At 42.8% G+C, this 21,236-nt stretch overlaps 1 protein-coding gene and 1 long non-coding RNA gene across 3 annotated transcripts in view; one reads left to right on the top strand and one right to left on the bottom strand.

Moving 5' to 3' along the window:
• The first annotated feature begins 7,424 nt into the window (after nt 1-7,424).
• The window catches only part of hs6st1a (heparan sulfate 6-O-sulfotransferase 1a), a 48,855-nt gene continuing 35,043 nt past the window's right edge, over nt 7,425-21,236 (top strand). Inside the window, exon 1 of the mRNA XM_028395137.1 lies at nt 7,425-8,231. Coding sequence (XP_028250938.1) covers nt 7,738-8,231 — 494 coding nt within the window. The 5' untranslated portion in view covers nt 7,425-7,737. The remainder of the gene's footprint in view (nt 8,232-21,236) is intronic.
• On the bottom strand, nt 10,713-16,546 carry LOC114427235 (uncharacterized). Of its 2 annotated transcripts, XR_003669449.1 has the most exons (4): nt 16,489-16,546; nt 14,535-14,645; nt 13,899-14,108; nt 10,713-13,515 (listed from the first exon to the last, which is right to left on the bottom strand). It is a non-coding gene; the product is annotated as an uncharacterized LOC114427235 (long non-coding RNA). The 2 variants fall into 2 exon arrangements; XR_003669448.1 differs by having other exon boundaries at nt 10,713-14,108.

Raw genomic sequence — 21,236 nt, forward strand, 5'->3', positions numbered from 1 at the left:
CTGTCGCAGATGAAAGACCATTGTAGGAGAATCATGACCATATCTTTGGTCATGGCTCTAAAAAGGGTGGTGTTACATCGCACTGTGAGACAGGTTCCACGACTGCCGTTGTCAGCGTCTTGCGACCAAAGACAAGCTGAGATAAAATTTTAGCAGTATCAGAAATTTAGGATGACTGTCTTACAGTGTGACAGCTGCTATGACCTGTCACTCAGCATCCATGTCCTCCTCCTCGCATGTTGACATACATCATACCTGTGATCACCTGCGATTCAGTAAATGTGCACGCAAACGCAAACCTGACGTTATACCGAAGTTTATTACATTCACGCCGCATAGTGTGTCATGCAATGGTCTTATAAGATTGATAAAAATCGCACAGTGTAAACCGGGCATAAAAGATGCAACCACTTTTTCAGTTTTGTGGTAAAAACAAGCTGTGTATATGTCAGCCTTTTTGGGAAAACCCCAAAATTAGGCTTATGCATCTTGGCAGAGATCCCAGCTGACCCTAATCTGTACTGTAACCACACTGATATGGCAGTGCTACAGACATTTGTTTTCCTGTCCTGTGACGGTACCTTGGCAGGTTCATCGTACAATTGAAAGTGAGCTTCAGTTACAATCTGCAATCAGCTCATGGCAGAGATACAATACTGAAGGCAGACTCTGCAGCTATCTTTGGAGCAATTCTGCATTTGCCAATCTGTCATGTCAATAATGTGTAAGAGGCGGAAGTTGAGTTGGAGGGCAGGGTGTTGGGAGGAGGGAGGAGAGGCTCAGATGAAATAGATGAAACCGACCGAGAGGTGGAAACTTGGGATTCTGAGGTGGAAACCACCAACAGCACAGTAATTACTGTCCATTTATTTCAAAGGAGATAAGCAGTATGACAGAGGATAGTGTGGATTTCTCTCTGTGAGAACCTGATGCCATGCGGCTTACAATGAAAGGAAGGACAGGCGGGACTCCGAAAGAGAGAGAAATAAAGTGGTAGAAGAGAAAAAAGAGAGATAGAAAGATGGGAAGGGGGGAGGAAGGACGAAAGAGGGTGAGACCGTGTGAGGTTACGTGGCTTCCATTAGTCGTCTGTTGTCTTCCAAGAACTGAAGCAGCAGCTAGATCGGATTGCACTCCATTCAAACAAAGAGCCTTGGTTATTTGAGTCTTCTGCCATTGTACCAGCTAAGATTCCCAAGGCAAATGTTGACAGAGAAAATTGATATTGAGTGCGATATTATTCTCCTCCGATCAGAAGGCATTTCCTTCACTAACGTTGGTTTATGATGTCTGCTTTTACATTGGCCTCTGTCCAAGAACGGCCTTTATTCAAAGGATTAGATAACTGCTCACACAATAAAACTCATTTATCAACATCGCAAAACACATTTCCACCAAACATGTGACCTTTATTTCCCTTCTATACCTACCATTTTTACAAAACACCTGATTCTTAAGCTATCTATCCCAGGTTATCTCCATAAATCAATACAGTTTAAGCAGCCAATAAGCAGCGGACAGTGGTTATGCACAGCATTTTAAATAAACCCTTAATCATTAACAACTGCCCTGAAACACGAGACAATCTAATTCCCTGTGGACACATGTCTGTGCACTTTAATCCCTCATGTCTGTGAGAAAGAATTAAGTGTTAAAGCCCACCACACCCATAGAAAACATATGTCCTCTAGCAAAGAAAGTTCAAGGGTTAGCCTGTCACTAGAAAATAACAGCCCTGCACAGAAAGGTACAGCACAGCACATGCACGGGCTCTCAGAAATGTAGACACTAACACAAAGGAATGTTTGAACAGAGTCAGACTCATGACATGTGGAGGATTAGGACAGATGTATGCTTCAGGCTATGTCTTAAGGGAAAAGTGTTTGTACCTGTTCTGATTGGTCATACATGAAAACCATGTGTAACTACAGAGGAGGCTTACTCCATAATCACATCAGACCACAAGGTAAAGCATTTGTTATAAAACCATGTCAGATTGATCCAAAAGCCGAGAGGATGTGTCATAAGGTTAAAGCTACAGTGCAGGACGTTTTTCTCCCCCTACTGGCTGTAAAAGTAATTACATAGGTATCAACTCACCTATCAGGATGTGGTGTGACACCAGGACTATAAGCTATAGCTAAACTAACCCAGCTTGAACATAGGATAGAATCCACTTTGATTATTCACCATTTTAGAGAATTCTAAGAGACATAACAGGGACAGGTTCTCTCTCTCATCGCCTGCTCATGTCCTATTTGCTACTCACTATAAGGGGAGTTTGTTGTAGTGGATTATATAGTAAGCTCACTTGGAAAATTTTAGATGCTACTTACAGAATTCCTTAACAGGAAAATATAACATGAGGTCTTTAAGATGGTAAATGTGTCTTTTTCTCCAGCCACATCTCTACATGTTTATAGGGGGTGGACTCGTCCCAAAGGTAGCTGAAAATACAGTGATACAGTTATAAAGTGTGTGTAATGTCATGAATCTGTGTGTTTAAAGATGATTCTTACCAAACTCCTAACCTTACTGTTACTCCCTAACTTTAACCAGTATTAGTTTCATCCCAAATCTGACCACAATTAAAGAAAAATAAAGTTAAAAGTTGGTGAAAACAAAACAGCCTGTGGTTTTAGGGGGGCTTGGACCCCGGAGTCCTGAGTGAAATTCTACCAAGTTGCATGTACCCTCACCATCCCCAACCTCTTCTTCTCTGACTTTTGCAGCTGCATTGTTCTCATAATCGGATTACTTCAGTCATATCTGCATTTAACATAAAAAGTAAAGTGAGTAGGGGTTGATTTCGGACACACTTCAAACTGTCTGAACATGAACCTGAGACTGTCCAAAGCTAGGCTGTGTGTTGCCTTCATCATCTATTTTCCTTTATAATGATAGTTTTTTTTTGTTAATCCGCCATATTTCACTATCAAACCATATTCTTCTGATTGACAAAAAGCACAATTCTACAGGTGCACCAGCATGGGAATGCTGCCACAATGACCAGTTTTAAAAGTCTGGTATAATGCAAAATGCAGCTGAATGGCTTAGTCAGCATTACGTGATCTTGTTTGGTAAGGACTTGCACACATTCATTTATATGTAACTCCTGCACTCCAGCTGTAAATAAGCCCAATCAGGGAGCCATATTTCCTTTCAAGCCGTTAATTAAATCCTTACATAGTCATTCACACTTGCCAGCATGTAAGTGCACACCTGTACATACACATTTACAAATGTATGGCACACACACAGATGTGCAGAGACTTAAACAGCATGTATAGACCCTTGAACTTCCTCAGTGTACCTTTTTTTTCCACAAACACTCACACGTTCAAACACTTACAGGCTGTGGAATGTAGGAAATACACGGCGCCCAGTTTTGTTTTCTTTCTACAGTGTGCACTTCCCCCAAGGCACATCCAAAGAAAATATTTGTGTCTGAAACTCTCCAAGGTTCACAGAATAATTCATTTCAGGGGCCCTGAAATGAAAACTGTTTACTAATTCTTTTGACTTAATTTTTGTCTGTTTATTCAAAAAGAGCAAACAAAAATTTGTGAGCCGTGTGTGTGTGTTTTAATACCTTCCTGCTCTTGTTTTTATGTTTTTTTCACACTCAGTGGTATCCAGTCCTGGCTGCTGGCTGGATGAAAAATAAAGCACAAACAGACGGAGCATGTCTGAACATGTGTATGTGTGTGTGTGTTTGCAGGGCAGACATTAGGGCTTGTGAGCAGATTCCTAACAAATGTAGGGACAAAAATGAAAGCACTGCAAGATACATCTGATATCTGACATTTAATTGGAAGAATTTCATGGATCTCTAATATTTATAGGTAGACGTGTGCGTGTTGTTGTGTGTTCTTCTAAACATGATGATTTTATCATAACAAGACAAATCTTATTAATAAAATGGGCCAAAAAATACATAGCAGAGATACAATGTGTGCCACAGAGGCACTGAGGAAGGACATAAAACACAAGCGAAAGCCTCTGGTAACAGTATGGAAAAATCCATCTAAACGGGATCATTATGCAAAGGCAACAATAAACTGGTTCTGATGATAAACAGACTGTCATATCTCTGTGTACCCGAGCCAGAGGGCAACACACTTTGTGACATCCATCTTCTTTAAGTAACGCTGCTTATAATGGCACCGTGAGAGCCAAACACACTGGCACACATGACAACGAACTATCATAAACACACACGACATACACACTATTAATGTTCTCACTCTAACAGGCACACACACACACACACACACACAAAAAGAAACTAGTATTAAATACAACTGCCGTGGGCGAGGCAGAAGTCATAATCATGAGTGTGTTTAACAACAGTGTGACAGGAGGATGCTGCTTCAGTGTAAGTAAAGAACATGTAAATAAGCAGCTCACACACACGCTGGCCTGCTCACATCCAGTCACGCTGGGATAATCTTAGGAAGAAGAAGAAGAAAAAAAAGGTGCAAGGTGCAAACATTCTGCACACCAAGATAGAACCAAGTGGGGATTTTATAATGCGACAAATGTTGTGTACTCACATGACATGGTTGTAAATTTGAGATTTGTGTAGAGCCATGGAGATGCACATGTGGTGTCCAGCAGGCGGTGGTAGGCTCAAAGGAGGGAGCTGTGTGGGATGACAGCGGAGTTTAGTGTGGATCAAAGACATGAAATTAATCAATTAATCACTTAATTCATTAGTTAAATGACTGTTTAAATCTTTATTGATCGTTAACATGGAGAGTATGGTTTATTGATCACATCACTGACAATATAACAGTGTCCTCCGCCTTTTGTTGCAGGGTTTATCTGCAGCTTTTTTCATGTGGTGTTTCTTTGCTGCCAGCAGCCAAAAGCAGCTGAAAGGGGAATTTATCTTCTGCCTTTATGGTTTACATGGAATATTTTGTAATATTTCCCCATGAATAATCAGACAAATCCAGCTTTTCGAGTGTAAACGTTGTTTTATAGACCAAACAATCCCCCAACTAAACAGCTGTGAGTTAATCCGAGTAGCTATTCTATCAAAAGCAGAAATCATGGATCCCAACGTGGCGTATACCTTTACAGTGATAGACTAAACTGTAGAATAGTGATGCCACACAAACAACAAGCTGAAAAATAAGCACAATTCTACTCTAAACCACTAATAGACCCCTTGGTCTGAGTCTGAACTGTGCGTGCTGGGATTTTCTTTTTGTAAAAAATGACCAAAACAAATGACAAAATTTGGTACCTCTTACTAATAAGCAGGCCTTTATAAAGGGTTGTATTTGCATTTAATAATTAATTTAAGTGTGCTTTGCAGTCTAATTAAAGATAATAAATGGGTGCAACTTTTTGGTAGCAAGTTGTTAAAAAAAATCCCTCTAATGAACAGTATTAACATTCACAACTGCAGACTGCATTCAATAATTAATAGATAGTTTTAACTGTATTAATACCAAATACCATTAAAGTAATTGGATGTGTATTAATTAATAAAGCTGTTCATTAAAACAGATTATTTTCTGTATTTTTCTCAGCTTTCTGCAAGATTAGAAAAAAAATAGAAGGCGTGTTGTTTAGCTTACAACTACAGAAACTGTTTAAAAGTGTGATTTAAATGTTTGTGTGACTGAAAACTGTGAACACCTGGTCCTACTAAAACTCCACTTTGCATGAATTACAAGATGGCAGGTTTTCAGGAAGAGGGGACGAGCAGTGGCCTATGGAGATGTGCTGCTTCCAACTGGGAAATCACAGGAGCTAAAAAACTTGTGTGGAGAAGTACACAGGTAATTACAGCCTGACTAAAACACACATCACACCATCAGTCCAAACCACTCCAAAGAGAGTGTACCCTCATCCCTTGCTCACCTCATTTACCAGCAGCCACAGCTAACTGCTGCTTTCACACCCCGGAGCCTGCTGATCGAGCTGATCTTTCTGATTGAGCCTCATTTAAGATACATGTGGGGAATCGGGTCTGGCTGCCAGACTGCATGCAGGTACTCACTTCTCCACAAACAAAAAAGTTGCTATTGTCATGAACTACACACACACACACACACACACACACACACACACACACTGTCAGCTTTATCTGAGCTGCAGTTGTTTGTTCTCTTTGATTAAAGTTAAAACAAATCCGACAGTAATCACTTCCGGGAATCACATGAACGTGTGTGACAGGTTGGTCTGCAGCGCTGAAGATGAAGAAGAAGAGCAGCAGCAGGACTCTTTGCTGACCACCAGCGGGAGCAACGCGAGAAGCAACGGGAACCACTGGGAGCTGTTGATCTCATGGTTGTCGGGCCTAACACGCTGTGCTGGTGATTGATGGACATGTGCGAAAACCTGAACTGAGGAAACAAGTCATTGATTAGAGAACAGAAAAAAACGGGTCGCTCTGTGTTACTTCCTGTTTTGATCTGTCATTTGATTCTAGTTTCTGTTGATTCCGCGTTTTATTTTTAGTTAATTTAACTTCTTAGATGCCCTGTAGCCTATATGTCTGCTCTCTCTCAGTCAGGTTAATATTAACACTTGATTTTTAATTTTATGTGTGTTTATGTGTGCAATGTGAATTTCTTCCTCTTAATATAATCACTTCACATTTTTACAACCTTTTAAACATAACTAGATGATAATATTTGACATGTTAAATGTAATATTTGCTCAAAATGTACTGAAATGTATTATTCAATGATTTAATAATTGTTTACCTAATGTCATTTTGTTAAAGGCCTTCAGGCCATCATTAAGGCCATAAACTAGGCCATCATAGACTAGTTTGCATTTTATAGGCTCATCACAGGCTTTGTATTGCTTTATTTGCAAAGTACAAACAGCTAATTATCAGACCAAGCCATAATAAGTTGCTTTTTTTATCTAACAATAAGAATAAGAATGTGTGTCTTGATTGTTGTTGACTACCTGCTGCTCTTTTGTGAGTTTTATTAACTCATGCCACACAAGGAAATATTACAGATCAGATCATAGAAATGTCTGTGAAGTATGATGTCATATTTATGAACTAATTAATTAAATTACCACTGTTATGTACCCTTCTCTCTCTCTCTCTCTCTCTCTCTCTCTCTCTCTGGAGATGCTCACATGGATCCTGCAGCTGTGTGAAGTGGTGCACATGTGTTACTGATATTATATATATTATGTTTTTATGTCAAAGTTTTTCAGTTCTACTGCTGGCTTCTGTAAACGTAGCACACATTGCAGTTTTCACATATGCTGCTTTCAATGGCGGATGGCTATTGGCCCTTGGTGGATGACGCCGTCGTTACGTGTCAACCAATAAATTAAAGCGACTCTTGCTTTCGCTGGGGTTTCAGAGAGAGAGGGAGAGAGAGAGGGAGAGAGAGAGAGGGAGGGAGGTTGAAAAGGTAGTCTTCGCGCTGCATCCTGGGTACATAGCTCCACTGTGATGCAGTGAGCCTGTTGTGTTGACTGGAAACCAAAGTAAAGTAAACGGGGGAGGGTCGGCCACAGGGGGGGCTTTCTGGCGAGTTACAATGCGTCTTTCACGGTGTTGAACGGTCTCGGAGAGCCATGATCCAACTTCGCCGGTCATCTCGAAGAGGAATGAGCCACTCTTGAACCCCGAAAACGAGTCCCTCTTGGCGGGGGAGAGCGAAAATGAAGAAGCCGAGCGCCCTGCTCCCTGTTGTCGGCTTGACTGGGAAATGGTAGCGTGCTGTAGGAACCGCACTGGGAAGGATCATGGTCGAGAGGAGCAGCAAATTCTTGTTGATCGTCGTCGGATCCGTGTGTTTTATGCTGATTCTCTATCAGTACGTGGCCCCCGGGGTGATCAGTTTCGGTTCCCCGCACGGTTATTTCACGGAAGAAGACGAGGTGGACATCTTCCCCACTCCGGACCCCCACTACGTTAAGAAATACTACTTCCCCGTCAGGGACCTGGAGAGGACGATCGATTTCCAAATCAAAGGTGAGGACGTGATCGTGTTTTTGCACATCCAGAAGACCGGGGGAACTACCTTCGGCAGGCACCTGGTCCAGAATGTCCGTCTGGAGGTCCCCTGCGACTGCAGACCGGGGCAGAAGAAGTGTACCTGCTACCGGCCGAACCGCAAGGAGACCTGGCTCTTCTCCCGGTTCTCCACCGGCTGGAGCTGCGGCTTGCACGCCGACTGGACCGAACTCACCAACTGTGTGCCGGGGGTCCTCAACAAGAAGGAGAAGAAGAATCTAAGGTAACACGGGGGGCTGTTTATCCTCACTGAAACAAGTCAGGGGGTTAGTTTATAACCTGTAGACCCAGACTGCCAGGGAGCAGGAACTCCTTTTTGAGGTTTGCCGGAACTTTAACACTGAATAACTGTTGATTTAGAGCAAGAGACCGTACAAAACTAATCACATAATAAAACTAGTATAAGATCAATAACATAATTAATCCACTTCTAATAGAATTGCAGCTCTTGGTCCATTTAATGTTAAGTTTTCCACTACAAATGATCAGACGTTCCCTCAGTGAAATGTTATTTTAAACCAAAGGGTCTGGAGATCAAAGATTTCCCTGGCAGTCTGGGATAATAATAGATAATTGGAGACAAATATTTGATAGACATTTCAACAGTGCGCTGTCACAGGAGCTCAACAGTGTGTCTGACAATTGTTGATAGGTGCCAGTATCAGGGCATCCACCCCCTGAAATCACACACACTGAGAGCAGGCTGAGTTTCATTCTAAGAGATTGTAACATTCCCGGGCAGCATTTCCATGCTGTAATAATCCCTTGCTTTGACTGTGAGGTTTCCAGACATGATGTGCATTCTTATTGAGTTATAACCCATTTGGTCTCTGCACCACCCCATTGTTGTTGCCCACATATTGCATCCCTCACACAGACATATTGACGGCTGCATCAGCTTCCATTTCACTGCACCCTTGTGGTTAAAGGGTAGGCTTGTTGAATGGGTTATGTGCCTTTGTATTGTCTGAGCTTGCTCAATATTTTATTTTGGCTATGAATGATCAATAGGACAAAGAGAGTTCAGACATATGTGGAAATTTGTCTGTCTGGCAGCCAGGCATGCTGGAGATGTCAGGCCGGCTGCTCTGCTTCCCATGGCAGCTCAAACTGGGGATCAGTGCTGCAGGCTGGGCTGGGCTGGGCTGGGCTGGGCTGGTGGGGGGGAGAAAGGGGGGGGTACCCTGCGGGGGTTTGGCTCCGCTCTAATCCGGGTGATTATTACCGCTGGGACACACACACATACACACACACTAGCGCTGGTATTTGCTGCTGGCGTCTGTCCTGACTCCTGTGGTTTCCCCCGGTCAGAGGTGATAACGTGTTCGGCCATTCTGCATGGTGAGCTGAGATATCACAGTGGATGCAGGATAAACGGCCTTTCATCACTTGTGTGTGCACTGTTTCAAAGCCTAAACTTATGTGTGTATGTGTGTGTGTACCTGAGGAGGCCACGGGAACAGAAAGAGACAAGACGGCAGAGCAGATGAGAGCAGTATACACGCATTGGTGTGTGTGAGCGCAGCCGAGAGACGATCTCTTGCCTCAGGTGTAATCGACTATCCGATCACTCCTGACAGGAGAGAAACAAGGAACTATAAGCTTAATAACACCCCGAGGAAAGCAAAAGCAGCTCTATATTACAGGCAGAGCTACTTTGACAAAGGAGAGAAGTGAATCGCTGCAATGAGGCACTCTGAGGGAAAAATGCACTTGCCATCACAAGTATGTTTGTTCCCTCTTCTGTCTCATTTGCTCCTTTTCCTCTTTATGGGCTTTTGTCCTCTGTCCTTGCTGTTGGGTTCTCTTGTGTCATTGTGCTAATGCAAGGAACATTTGTCTTGAGGGCTCCGGCAATATGGTGAAGAGGGCAGGGAATGTGTGAAAAAGATCGTCTGTGGTGAGAGGTTTTATCACTGCTGCATAACTTTTCAGATCAGTTGTGTGCATGGATATTTGGATAGAGTGGTGCAGTACATATCTGCTGACTTTTTTTGGAGGATGTAGTGGTAATCTAAAATAAACACAAGTTGAGAAACAGAAGTGGTTATCATAGATAAATGCCTGACCATCCGGCCTCAGAAGAAGCAGCAGCAGCGGCAGCAGCCGTCCTTGTACTCTGCAGCTGTGTTCTCATCCAGCTGTCAAGTGGATTTTACACAAGCATTTCAGATGCTGCAAAAATAAAATGTGAATTAGGACCATTTCCATCAGTTGGATTGAGGCACATAAATACGCCTCCTGACACACACACACATGGAAAAGGAAAAATGAAAGCAGTCAGTAGCTGAATGTATTTAAGAATACATCAATAGTGGACAAGTTACTAGTGACATTGATTTTATTTTAATTATATATTTTTTAATGCTGATTATAGGTTTTACATACTACTTCATTTTCTCATATTTGAGGAATCAGGCAAAATAACAAGCTCAGTTTTAACAGTAAAATACAATATATACGCTCACCATTTGCAATTCCAGATGTTTTGGTACTGTAATATTTTTCACCTTAGCTAAAGCTAAAAGCTAGATTATTTATTGATCATACAGCTGTGTCTGTTGCACAGTCTATGTTGATGCATCTACTTCAAAAAAAAAATTGAACCTGTTTTTAATGCAGTACATCCTGTGAAAAATGCTACAATGGATTACTCTCAGTTTGGTCTGCTGACAAATGCAGCAGAGGAAGGCGCGTTCGGAAGGAGCCAGCAGCGGTGAGATGAATAGTGGATAATAGGAGAGACAGGTCTGCCTTTGATCGGTGATTAGATGCGATCGAGATGAACAGTGGCATTGTGGGTGAAAAGAACTCACACACTCAGCAGAGCGCCACTTGGAGTGGATTGTCATTTCCCACCTCTTATATCAGTTTAATGTTCCTGACTGATCCCATGAGACACACTAATACACATAGTAGTGATATAAACACACACTAATGAATGTTTGAAACAAACAGGGCCTAATACAAGGCCTAAGATATGGGGCTACTAATTGGTAAGGGAGGTTCCTATCACTTTACTCAAATTAGAGCCACACTTTCAGATGGGGGATACCATCTGTCCTGTGCACACATCTCACAAATGTGTGTGTCTGTTTTTAATCCTAGTGTGTCACAGAGCATCTTAGTAAGCAAATTGATGGAGCCAATTTTACTGCGTCTATCTCGGCCCTCTCTCAGATCACTCCGTTTTTTTTCTTTCTCTCCATCTCTTTCTCTCCCGCCTCCCCCTCATCCCCTCGGCCTGCCTCTGAAACACTTCCATCCTTTTTCCCCTTTTTTTGTCCAATGTTGGTGTCACTCTCTAATCAAACAGCAGGCTTGCTTTCCACTTGGTGGCTTTATGGCTGGGGGGCTCTCTCTCTCTGTCTCCTTCCTTCACTTTTCTCACTCTCCTCCTTTCTCTCTATCTCTGCCCCCTTGTCTTTCTCTCCCTCCTTTGCCATCTTTCTTTCCCTCACCCTCCGAGCGTGACTACCGCATTAGAGGAAATGTCTTTTCATGGAAGATTTGCTGCAATTTCCAAAATGGCTGCTTTGCCTAATGGACAACTGCCTTGGTTCTAATGAATGATTACATGTATGAGTATGGAGGGAGAGGGGAGGGGAGGATGACGGGGGGGGGGGGGCAAGCAGAGAGGGACACAGGAGGAGATGGAGGCGATGAAGAGTAACATGAGGAGGAGGATGGGATGAGTGTGAGACAAGAGGGGAGCTGTCAGGAAATGATTGAAAAGATAAAAGATGGAGGGTTGAAAACGTTTAGTTTCATTGCTGGGGAGGGGGCTAGTCAATTAGCACGGTTGTCAAGCACTGGGCATTACTCTTCTTTCAATAGGTCTGTTTCAGATTCACATCACAAATCACTGCATTCTAAGATGGCTCTGTAAGTAAATGCGCGTGTGTTCTGTGAGAGTGAATGTGTATGCATGTGGTAGCCCAGCGTGATCCCATCAGCCAACCAGCCTGCCAGCACAACCCAGAATCCAGATGAAATCCAGGAAACTGCAGTGGCAGCCCAGGGCTGATTGGCATATAGTACCAAATGTGTTTTTGTGTGTCCATGTCTATGTGTATGCACACACGCACACACTCATGTGTAGTCGGGCAGGTCGGTGTTAATCCAATCAGATTAGCCGGGTTTAAGTGCTGGCGGCTGGGCGCTCCAAAGCTGGTTACGTCCGCTCATCCTGCAGCTGTGGCTACACAGCATTCCCAACAAACATTCCCACATCCCCTTCAGCCAGTTATTCCCTTCATGTTTACTGGGATCAGATCAGCTTCACACATGGGAGGTGACTTGTTGTCTAACTGGAAACCAGTCACTAATTGGGTTAGCCATTGGTGACGTTACATAACCTGTAGGTGTGTATGGAAGGAACAAAACAAATGTCATAATAAAGTCTGAGGAACATTTTGTTCTTCTCCAGACTTGTGTTCCGCCTTTTGAAAATTGATGGTGTTGTTCAGTGGTTACCAATTTATACATCAAAACAATAACAAATGCTTCCCCTGCCTCAAATTTAGGCCTCAGCTTCAACATTGGATTGGCCTGTCAGCAGCAGATAATGCTGTGGGATGAGTGGCTCTTCAAGTGTTATCCTGTTCTCCTCACGATACGATAAGGATGGCCGCGCACAATCTCACACATAGAAGGGTGTGATGTGGCCCCTGTGTGTGTTTTCATATTGAGTAGCTGGGGGTGAGTGTTGACAGGTCTCTCTCAGCGTTGCTGTTGTTTCCTTTTGACTAAAGGAGTTCAACCCAGGTTCATCCTCAGGTCACCCTACTGTAACCCGGCCTCTCAATTCATAGTTGAGGCTTTTGAGCTCAAGAGAATATGTGGATACCTCTGTTGGGCCCCTCGCTACACACATGGGGCTTTAGTTTGACTCCATGCCACGTCCTCCGTCTGCAGACATTTTACAGTTGACAATAGTTTAGTTATGGCTAATCAAGGATGCAAAATGGCTTGATTAAAACCAAACTGTTAGCTTTGAGTTTTATAGATGGGAGTATACATTAAACTGAAACCATCCAGAATGCAAACCACAGTACAGTCAAGTTGAGTTAAAGCTGTTGCACCCATTGATTTGCCCCAGCTGTTTCACCTCAGTGCGCCATAAAGACAGGACAAGGAGAAGGATCCGCTTGACTGCTGACGACTGCCTCCGTTGGTGGTCTGTGAAGGGTTATCATTGCTCTGCCTGCAAGCCTTCGTTATTGATTAACCGGATGGATCGGAGAGGGTTTTTTATTGATTGATAAAATTTGAATGACACTAACGGAAAGCAGAGCCTCTCCAGAACACTCTGGATGTATCCTCAACAAAGAGGACAGACGAGGAAGATAGAGAGAGAGAGACAGAGAGAGGGAAGGAAAAGCTAGAGTGATGGGTTTCTTAATCATTACACAGCCTCTGTTACCCTGTGTGTCACTCCTTCTCTTCCACCCTCTGCCGCCGACTGTCAAATGTCAAACAGCTACCACCACAGTGAATCTGTGGCCCTGTGGACAAATAACAGTGCGGTGAGTGATTAGCAGACATTTCTTTGGCTGGTAATGAGGGGCGCTACGCTGCAGCAACTCCGCCAACAGGATTAGTGCCTATTGATTATCCTAACCTAGCATTAGCTTTGCTAGCTCAAAGCGACTGACTGATTAGTAGAAATTTCTATAGTGGTTAATGAGTGGTGTTGCGGAATGCTATGGTATGCTATCCATGAGAATGGGATTACAGTCTATTAATCAGACAAGAGGCCCTCTGAAGTCATTAGCCGGCCCTGCAGCAAAGTCGGTGTGTCCATGGCGAGTTCCTGGTTTCTAAATCGGGTGTGGCCTTGTCTCCGTTGTCTGATCTCTTGCTACACATCTAGTGTTAACATCCTCACCCCTTCATGCCCTGTTCTTTGATGGTGCTCCTTCACGTCTTCCTTCCATCTTCAGAGATAGATCAGGACAGCGAGAAATACATCCCCTCAGGACTGCCCTCTGCATCCATTAACAGCACTGTCTTTTCATGTCTCTGACTATGACAAGTCCAGACAGGATGTGACCCAGGATCCTCTCCGCATCTCTCAGGTGGAACCCCTCTCATTTATCTGTAAACAAACAAATAAATCCATCAATTTTCTGCATGTGTGTGCTTGTGTGAATAAATGCATCTATTCATGAAGCTGATGTGTGTCTGCAGGAGCGTGTTTGTTTGTGTGTGAGTGAGCGATGGCCAAAGGAGGCATGTGAACGGAGAGGAGATGCTGACAAGCGTGTTAATTGAATTGTGGGAAAAATGCTAATGCCGCACTGCCTCTTTGAATTAGGGGGAGGAGTTTCAGCTGATTGGGACTGTCTCCTCTTTGGTAACACACAGACTAACTTTTAACCAAAAAGAGAGGAGAGTGTTGTCTGCTTCAACCTGTCTTTTTCCCATCATACATCTCTATTTTTCTGTCAGTCATGCCATCCCAGGGCTTGGGTGTCTTTTGTCTGTCTGCGTGTGTGTGTGTCTGTGCATGTGAGAGTCCCACCAGTAGGACTAAAGTGCTGATGCCATTCATGGAAAGACAGAGTGAAGGGGGAAAAAAAACGGATTCCTCGTTCTGCTACACTTGGTTTGTCTTCTTCGCTCCAGGGCAAAGCTGTAGAGAGAGAGAGAGAGAGAGAGAGAGAGTGTGTGTCCTCTGCTTTCATTTGGGCATTCAGGCAGCGGTTGCATGTGTCTCAGTGTGTGCCGTGTGAATGTGTGCCCTGTGTGATCTGTGTTCACAAGACTGTACGTTGATTTGATTTGTGTGACTGTGCGTCTGTGCTTGCTAAACCACAGATGAAATGTGTCACCGCTGTTTAAATCATTCTTCTGTCTCTCAAACCTCCCGAATTACGATACGCAATTCATTACTTTTTCTGACAAATGTTGGTAATGGGTTTTGAATTGTGATTATTTCCAGGAAATATTTGACAATCTATAATCTAAACATATTTTCAAATAATTTGAAAAAAGCTAATAAATTCAAGTCAATTTTTGACCTTGCACACCAACTAAAAAGGGTTACTCCAGGACAACGTATTAACTTTCTCTGGAGCTGCATCTCATTATCACATCTGAAGACCACCAGCTTCAGATGTGGTTCAGAACTGCATTAGAAGCTATAGGGAGACTTCAAATGCTCCAGCTGATTTATTTGAAACCTCAAATCAAGAAACTGGTCTTGATTTTGGTTGTAGAGACATGTCGATGTTAAACTGACGGATGGGAAGAAGTACACAGCTGTGACAAACTGAACAGCAAACACTCATGGAATATGAAATCCTAGCATCTGGTTCTTACTTTCTGCAGCTCAGTTGCATGTCTCATCGAGTATTCCTCCCATTGTCTTCCTGTGGTTTGCTGGCCAAGACAAATTTGCATCTTTCGACTCAGCCGTGAACTCTTCTGGATTTTAGAAATATGTATTTTGGTTCACAACACACAGAACACAGTTTACCCTGCATTGCTGGCATCAGACATACCCTCAACAGAGAAGACCAAACGTTCTATTTGTTAGACAAGGAACAGTAGAAGTTGTTCTGAGCTTCCTTGTTCTCGTTCCACATTGCAACATCTGCATGGCTCATTCTTTCCTCTCATACTTCGTCGCCTCTCTGTGAACCCTGTCCTCATATTCCCCTCTGCTTATGAATGCAGCCAAAAGCCTCTCAACGTCTGATGATGTCTGTCTTGGTACTTCTTGTGTGTAATCTTGTTAATCTGTTAATGTGGCTGCATACCGTTCAGACTAGTGCCCTGTTGATGTTCGACACATGAATGTTATTAATCTGGTTCTGAAAAAACAAAATTGCATTACTATCACAAAAAAAAAATCATACCAGGAAAACTTGCTCCGATGCCATCAGATTACAGGAAGTCCAAAAGAGCCTTATCATACTTATATAGTGCTTTTTAGGCAAAGCCATCTTGAAGTGAGTGTGAATAGCACAGGCTTGATCCTGCAGGAAGCATACTTGCCAAACCTGTTTTTAGCTTTTATTTTGTGATGATGTGATTAATTCTAATTGGCTGCAGACTCTTGTTTGGTGTAACTGTCAGATTTTTGTATTTAAAAATGGCAGAGCAACAGATCTGGTCAAACAAGGGCTAAAAACAACATAGACCGTTGTTAGATTGAACTTAGAAGTGAAAGTAGGACAGGCTTCTCCTGTAACAGCAGTGTAAGAGCAATTGAGAAGAACGAGGGAGTGTCACCCTGCTGAATAAAGGTCAGTGTTAAAGCTAATCCAGTTATACTATTCTTAGTGTCTCTTCACCTCTTTGTCTCTTACTGCTCTGCCTCTTCCTCCTCCTCCTCCTCTTCACCCCACTCGGCTCTGCAGATCTGGGCCACGAGTATGTAGGTTTCACCTTTCTCTCTCTCTCTCTCTCTCTCCCTCTCCCGTATATCACCTCTGTTTTCTCTTTCTCTCTTGTCAAAAAAAGTTTTTTACCTCTTCATCCTCCCCGCCACCGCTCTGTCATTCCGCGTCCCCAGCGCGTGTCGGCTTCCTCCAGAGAGAGGAAGTGATGTGTCAGGATGTGCCTTTATCCGCCAGTGATCTGATCTGATGTGAGATTGAGATAAACACGCCACGGGAGGAGTCTAGTGTTCTCTCTCTCACCCTCGGGAACTGTATGACAGAGAAGCCCTCATTTTTTTGTCTGTGACTGCTTCTTTTCCTAGTCTGCACTGACAGAGAAATCTGGTGGTCTTGGGGTGATTGCCAGATTACAAAGAGAATTCTAGAGAGTAGGTCTTTGAGACCTGTTCCACCTGTCAATTCCTTATAAAATCCTCTTTGATACCTAATATGAGAACTTTAGGAAGTAGTCTTGTAACAGTGAAATCACCGGTTTGATCCCTTGTGATATATAATATGTCTGCCAACAGCCTTGTGTTATCTGTCAGTGTCTTTGAAGCCAAACTTCTACCTGCTCTCAGTTTTTTAGACTTTGTTAGACTTTCAAATAAGTGCACAAAAATCGTTTTTAGGAGCTCCTACACATGCTTAGTACACTTTTGTGACATTTGCAAAGACTAGTACATAAAAAAAGAAACAAAATATATCAATATTTCAGGTTTTGCCTGAGGTTGTCCTAACAAGCACATATATTGGCTGTTTAGAGTTTAATAGGAAGGGAAAACCCAGTCCCACTGAGCCTAGACTATTTTCAGGAGTCAGCGTAGTGTCTTAAATTTAAAAAGCCTCTCTGTATGTTATAGTAAATGCATGGACACTCTAAGCTAATACACATTCATCAGCTGCTCATAAATTTAAAAATCAAGCCAAATATGATGATTTGCCAATCAAGCCAACATCTGTGTTGAAGTTGATTTTCACATTTTAACAACAAGGGGATGTAATGAGCAAGGAGGTCATCCATTGCTAAAGAGCTCAAAGGCATTAGCATCAGCCTAAAGCCTGATACGAGCTGTTACAGTAGCTCTAGACTGAAGATTTATTGTGAACTCAGCAGCTATAAAGCATAGAGTGCGTTTGTCTTTTAAATGTAAATGTAGCGGCTTACTTGTCCACACAGTGCAGCTTAGAAAACATCCAATAACCAACCTGTTTGACATAGTCACTTACCTGTCATTTCCTGACATTCTATCAATGATATTTTTACCAACTGCTCTTTGATCTGTTGACTTAAAGTTTGCAAACAGAACACATTAAAAACCGTTGTATCCTATGGTATAATGTGCCAAAGTCCAGAGTGTTCCAGCTTGGTGTAAAAGTTTTCCAATGTGTAGCACCCACCACCTGGCAACGGCTAGTCATGTTTATTTTAACTCATTAGTGAAATGGTAATACAGAGCTGTTTTCTGCTTCGCTAAATGAGTTTAAAACGAATGGAAGAAAAGCATCACTCGAATGTGAAATTGGAAGCATGGAAACACATTGCTTGGGAACTCTTGGGAGTAGTTTGTCAGGCGACAGCGCAGTGACAACGGCAGAAAGTAACAGCCCAATTAGAGCTAAGTATGTAAATGACATGCTTATGAGAGACGAGAGATATCCTGTTTCTTTGAGTCTTACACTGGAGCATGTGTGCTCCTCTCTCGCTGCGTCCTCTCTCTGTGGTTGAAGGCAAATAGAAAAAATTCCCACCTTGTAAGTGGTCTTTGGTGGATACATTGGCTATTAATGGCATATTTATATCCAATCGCTTTTGTTTTTTCTCTTGTTGTCAAAATTAGACTTGGCTGAGTATTCCCTCCTCTCTAATTGCGGGACGAATAAAGCCGAAGCAATAACTATTAGACAGCCTTTTGAATGGCTGCCTGTCATCCTGCTGCCATCTAAAATTCATATTGGCTTCAGAATAAAGCCAGGAAGCTCATGTGTTTTGAACAAATGGTTCCCTCCAATAAGCCCAGCGCTGAGATGGTTGTAGAGGTTAATGTGTCAGGCTTGCACATTGTGTTTAATTTAGGCTCTCATCATGGAAGCACAAATCTTTAACTCATATGACAAGAAATAGGAGGCAACAAAAAACCAAACCAATGATTATGATGCCAGAAAACAAAAACATAAAACCACTAACAGTAAAGCAGAGTCTAGACTTCTAGAATCTAAAATCTTGCCCGTAAGCAATCTAAATGTCCATAGCAATGGAGGAAAGAGAGTAGAGGTATTTGAGTCCCACAAAAGAGCCCCAGGCAGTCCCTGTAGTGCAGAAAGACGTCACTCCATCCTGACTTCCTGCTTGCGTGATGCCGGCCTTTTGCATTTTGAGCACCACAATGCAAATACTCAGTGGCACTCATGCAAAAAAAAAAAAAAAAAATGCAGACCGTGCTCTCTCTCACACTCCCCCCATTCTGCCACACACATTCTGCCTCTGTCCCTTACTGACTTTATGGATGTTCACTGTTTGACGTTTTCTCTTGTTGAATATACCCCCCTCCTGCATGTTTTTCTCCTCTTCCTCCCTTCCTTCCTTTTTCTCCCTTCACTCTCTGCCGTCTTTTGTCCGGCATCTCTTCACGCTTGACCAGCCTTGCTGTGACTCTTGACTTCAAAGAGCTACTTCATTCATCAGTCACTCATCAGAGAGAGAGGGCCATTCAGCGCCACGCTAAAAGAGAGGGAGGGGACGAGGAGTGAGTGTATAAAAAAAAAAAAGTGGGGGAACTAGTGTATAAAAAGAGGGCACGAGAGAGAAAGAGGATCCGCTCTTGACCGCGGGGGACCTCTGGAGTCACAAAAGCCGAAAAGGGACACACTCCCACTCTACAGAGTCACTGCTCGCAACTTGGAGCACTTAAACACACCATCTCACCCTCTTTTCAGAATCAGAAATACTTGATTAATCCCAGGGGGCAAGTGCTTTTGTCTTTGCTTTGCTGGATGTGTGCAGATGCATCATACATGATCCTTTTCTCCTTTCTGTCAATCTGCACTCTTTCTGCCTCGTCTTTCCATCCTTCCTTTCAGTTGAGCCGACAGTACAAAAGGGCCGTCGGGGCCTGTTCCTTCCCGTAATCTCTCACTGCACCTGGGTGTGTGCATGAGTGTGGTGCGTATTTTCAAATCTTTTCTACACCGCCACTCTTTAGTTTTTCTAAATCTCACCTTCTGTATTTTCATTCCCTTCGTGCTCACTGACATTCTCCCCCCTTTTCCCCTTCCCTCTGTTTTTTTTGAGGTGGCTGGCAAGCTAGTTTTCAGGTCAGTGGGAATTGCTATTGCCTCCCCTCTCAGCTGGAGTCTGGCTCACACTCAACTGCACACAAATGCACACTCACACAGGCAGATATGCACACTTATTGTTCATCCTGCTCTCTTTGTGCCAGCGGTTTATACGGACATGTGGTTGTGTGGTCTTGTATTCACAAACTTGTAAAGATGCTTTTCACGTAGATCTCCCAGGCTCCCCCCTTTTTCATCTGTTTTCTTTGCTCTCTTCATCATTCCATCTTTTATTTGTGTTTCTCCTTCAAGTGAGTAAGTCATAACCCAACGTCCGTCACGCTCTGTGTGCTCTGCTCACCTCAGTTTGTTTTGTGGTCGTACACTTTCTGTAAGGAAGGAGAAAAAGAGAAGTTTCTTTTATGACTCACCGTGCGTGGGCACGCATGTGTGTAACACAGATTAACCTTCTGTGCTCATCACGAGAAGAAATTCTGCTTTTTTTGTTGTTGTTTTGCTGTTTCAAGTTTAAGACATTTATCTTTGCCGGTTTACAGGGCGTGTTGAACAGTGCTTGAGTGCTGCTTGAATAGAAGCAAATGAATATTGTGGATAAAGAGGGCAAAGAGTGGCATCAGATACAAACAGAGGTGCACAGGGGAAAGCGGGAGTTCTTTTGTCCAGTTTAAAACATGCTTTACAAAGTGAAAGTTTAACTTCTCTCACTTAAGGGCTTTTGCACTCGGTATGTTTTAAAGGTTTTATTTAGTTGACTCCTTTACCAGGCACTCTCTACATTTAATTCTGTATTAAAAGGAAGGAAATAATCCCAAAAGTTTATTATGGTTGACAGTTTAAAGAATCACAAAGACATAAGGCAAGAAGCAGCACACCTTAACCTATGGAATGGCTAAAAAAAAATATTGACTAATATTATTCAAATTCTTCTGTCCCTTAGTTTGCTGGGACACCATCATAGGCAAGTGTTAATTAGGTTTTTTTTGCACTTTTTGAGCAGTCGGATTGTATTGGACTCTATTTTAAGGGGTTTCTACTCTTCCTTCAGTCGCTCAGACAAAACATAGATTTGTAGCTTGGAGCAACAACAAACCCTGCTAAACTCATTCAATTCAACTAATTAAATGCCCGAATGAGTCAAAGAAGCTTCAAAAATATTGACATGTTGTTTTTCGATGCTGCATTCTAAAATGTAAAGGGAATAAAAAAAGAAAAGCGGAGGGGGGAAATTGCGCCCCACTGACAATCCATCAAAAAAAATTGGCACCAGAATTGACGTGTGCTCAAACCACAGCATGTGGATTTCCAGAGTCAAGATACCGTGTCCATGCGCACACTTTTTTTTTTATTAGGCAGAGGTTCAGACACACGTACTACAACACACCAAAAGCTTCCACAGAGAGCAGGTGTGGAGACGTATATGAGTCACAGGTCTTAAAAAAGCAGAGGAGGTGTTGAATAGTTAATGAAACACCTAGTCATTTTCATGTTTCCGTTACTGTTTGTCAGGATGAGAAAGTACGTATCTGTTTAGCTGCATTCAT

This window comes from Parambassis ranga, chromosome 22 (assembly GCF_900634625.1).
Source record: "Parambassis ranga chromosome 22, fParRan2.1, whole genome shotgun sequence".
NCBI lineage: Eukaryota > Metazoa > Chordata > Actinopteri > Ambassidae > Parambassis > Parambassis ranga.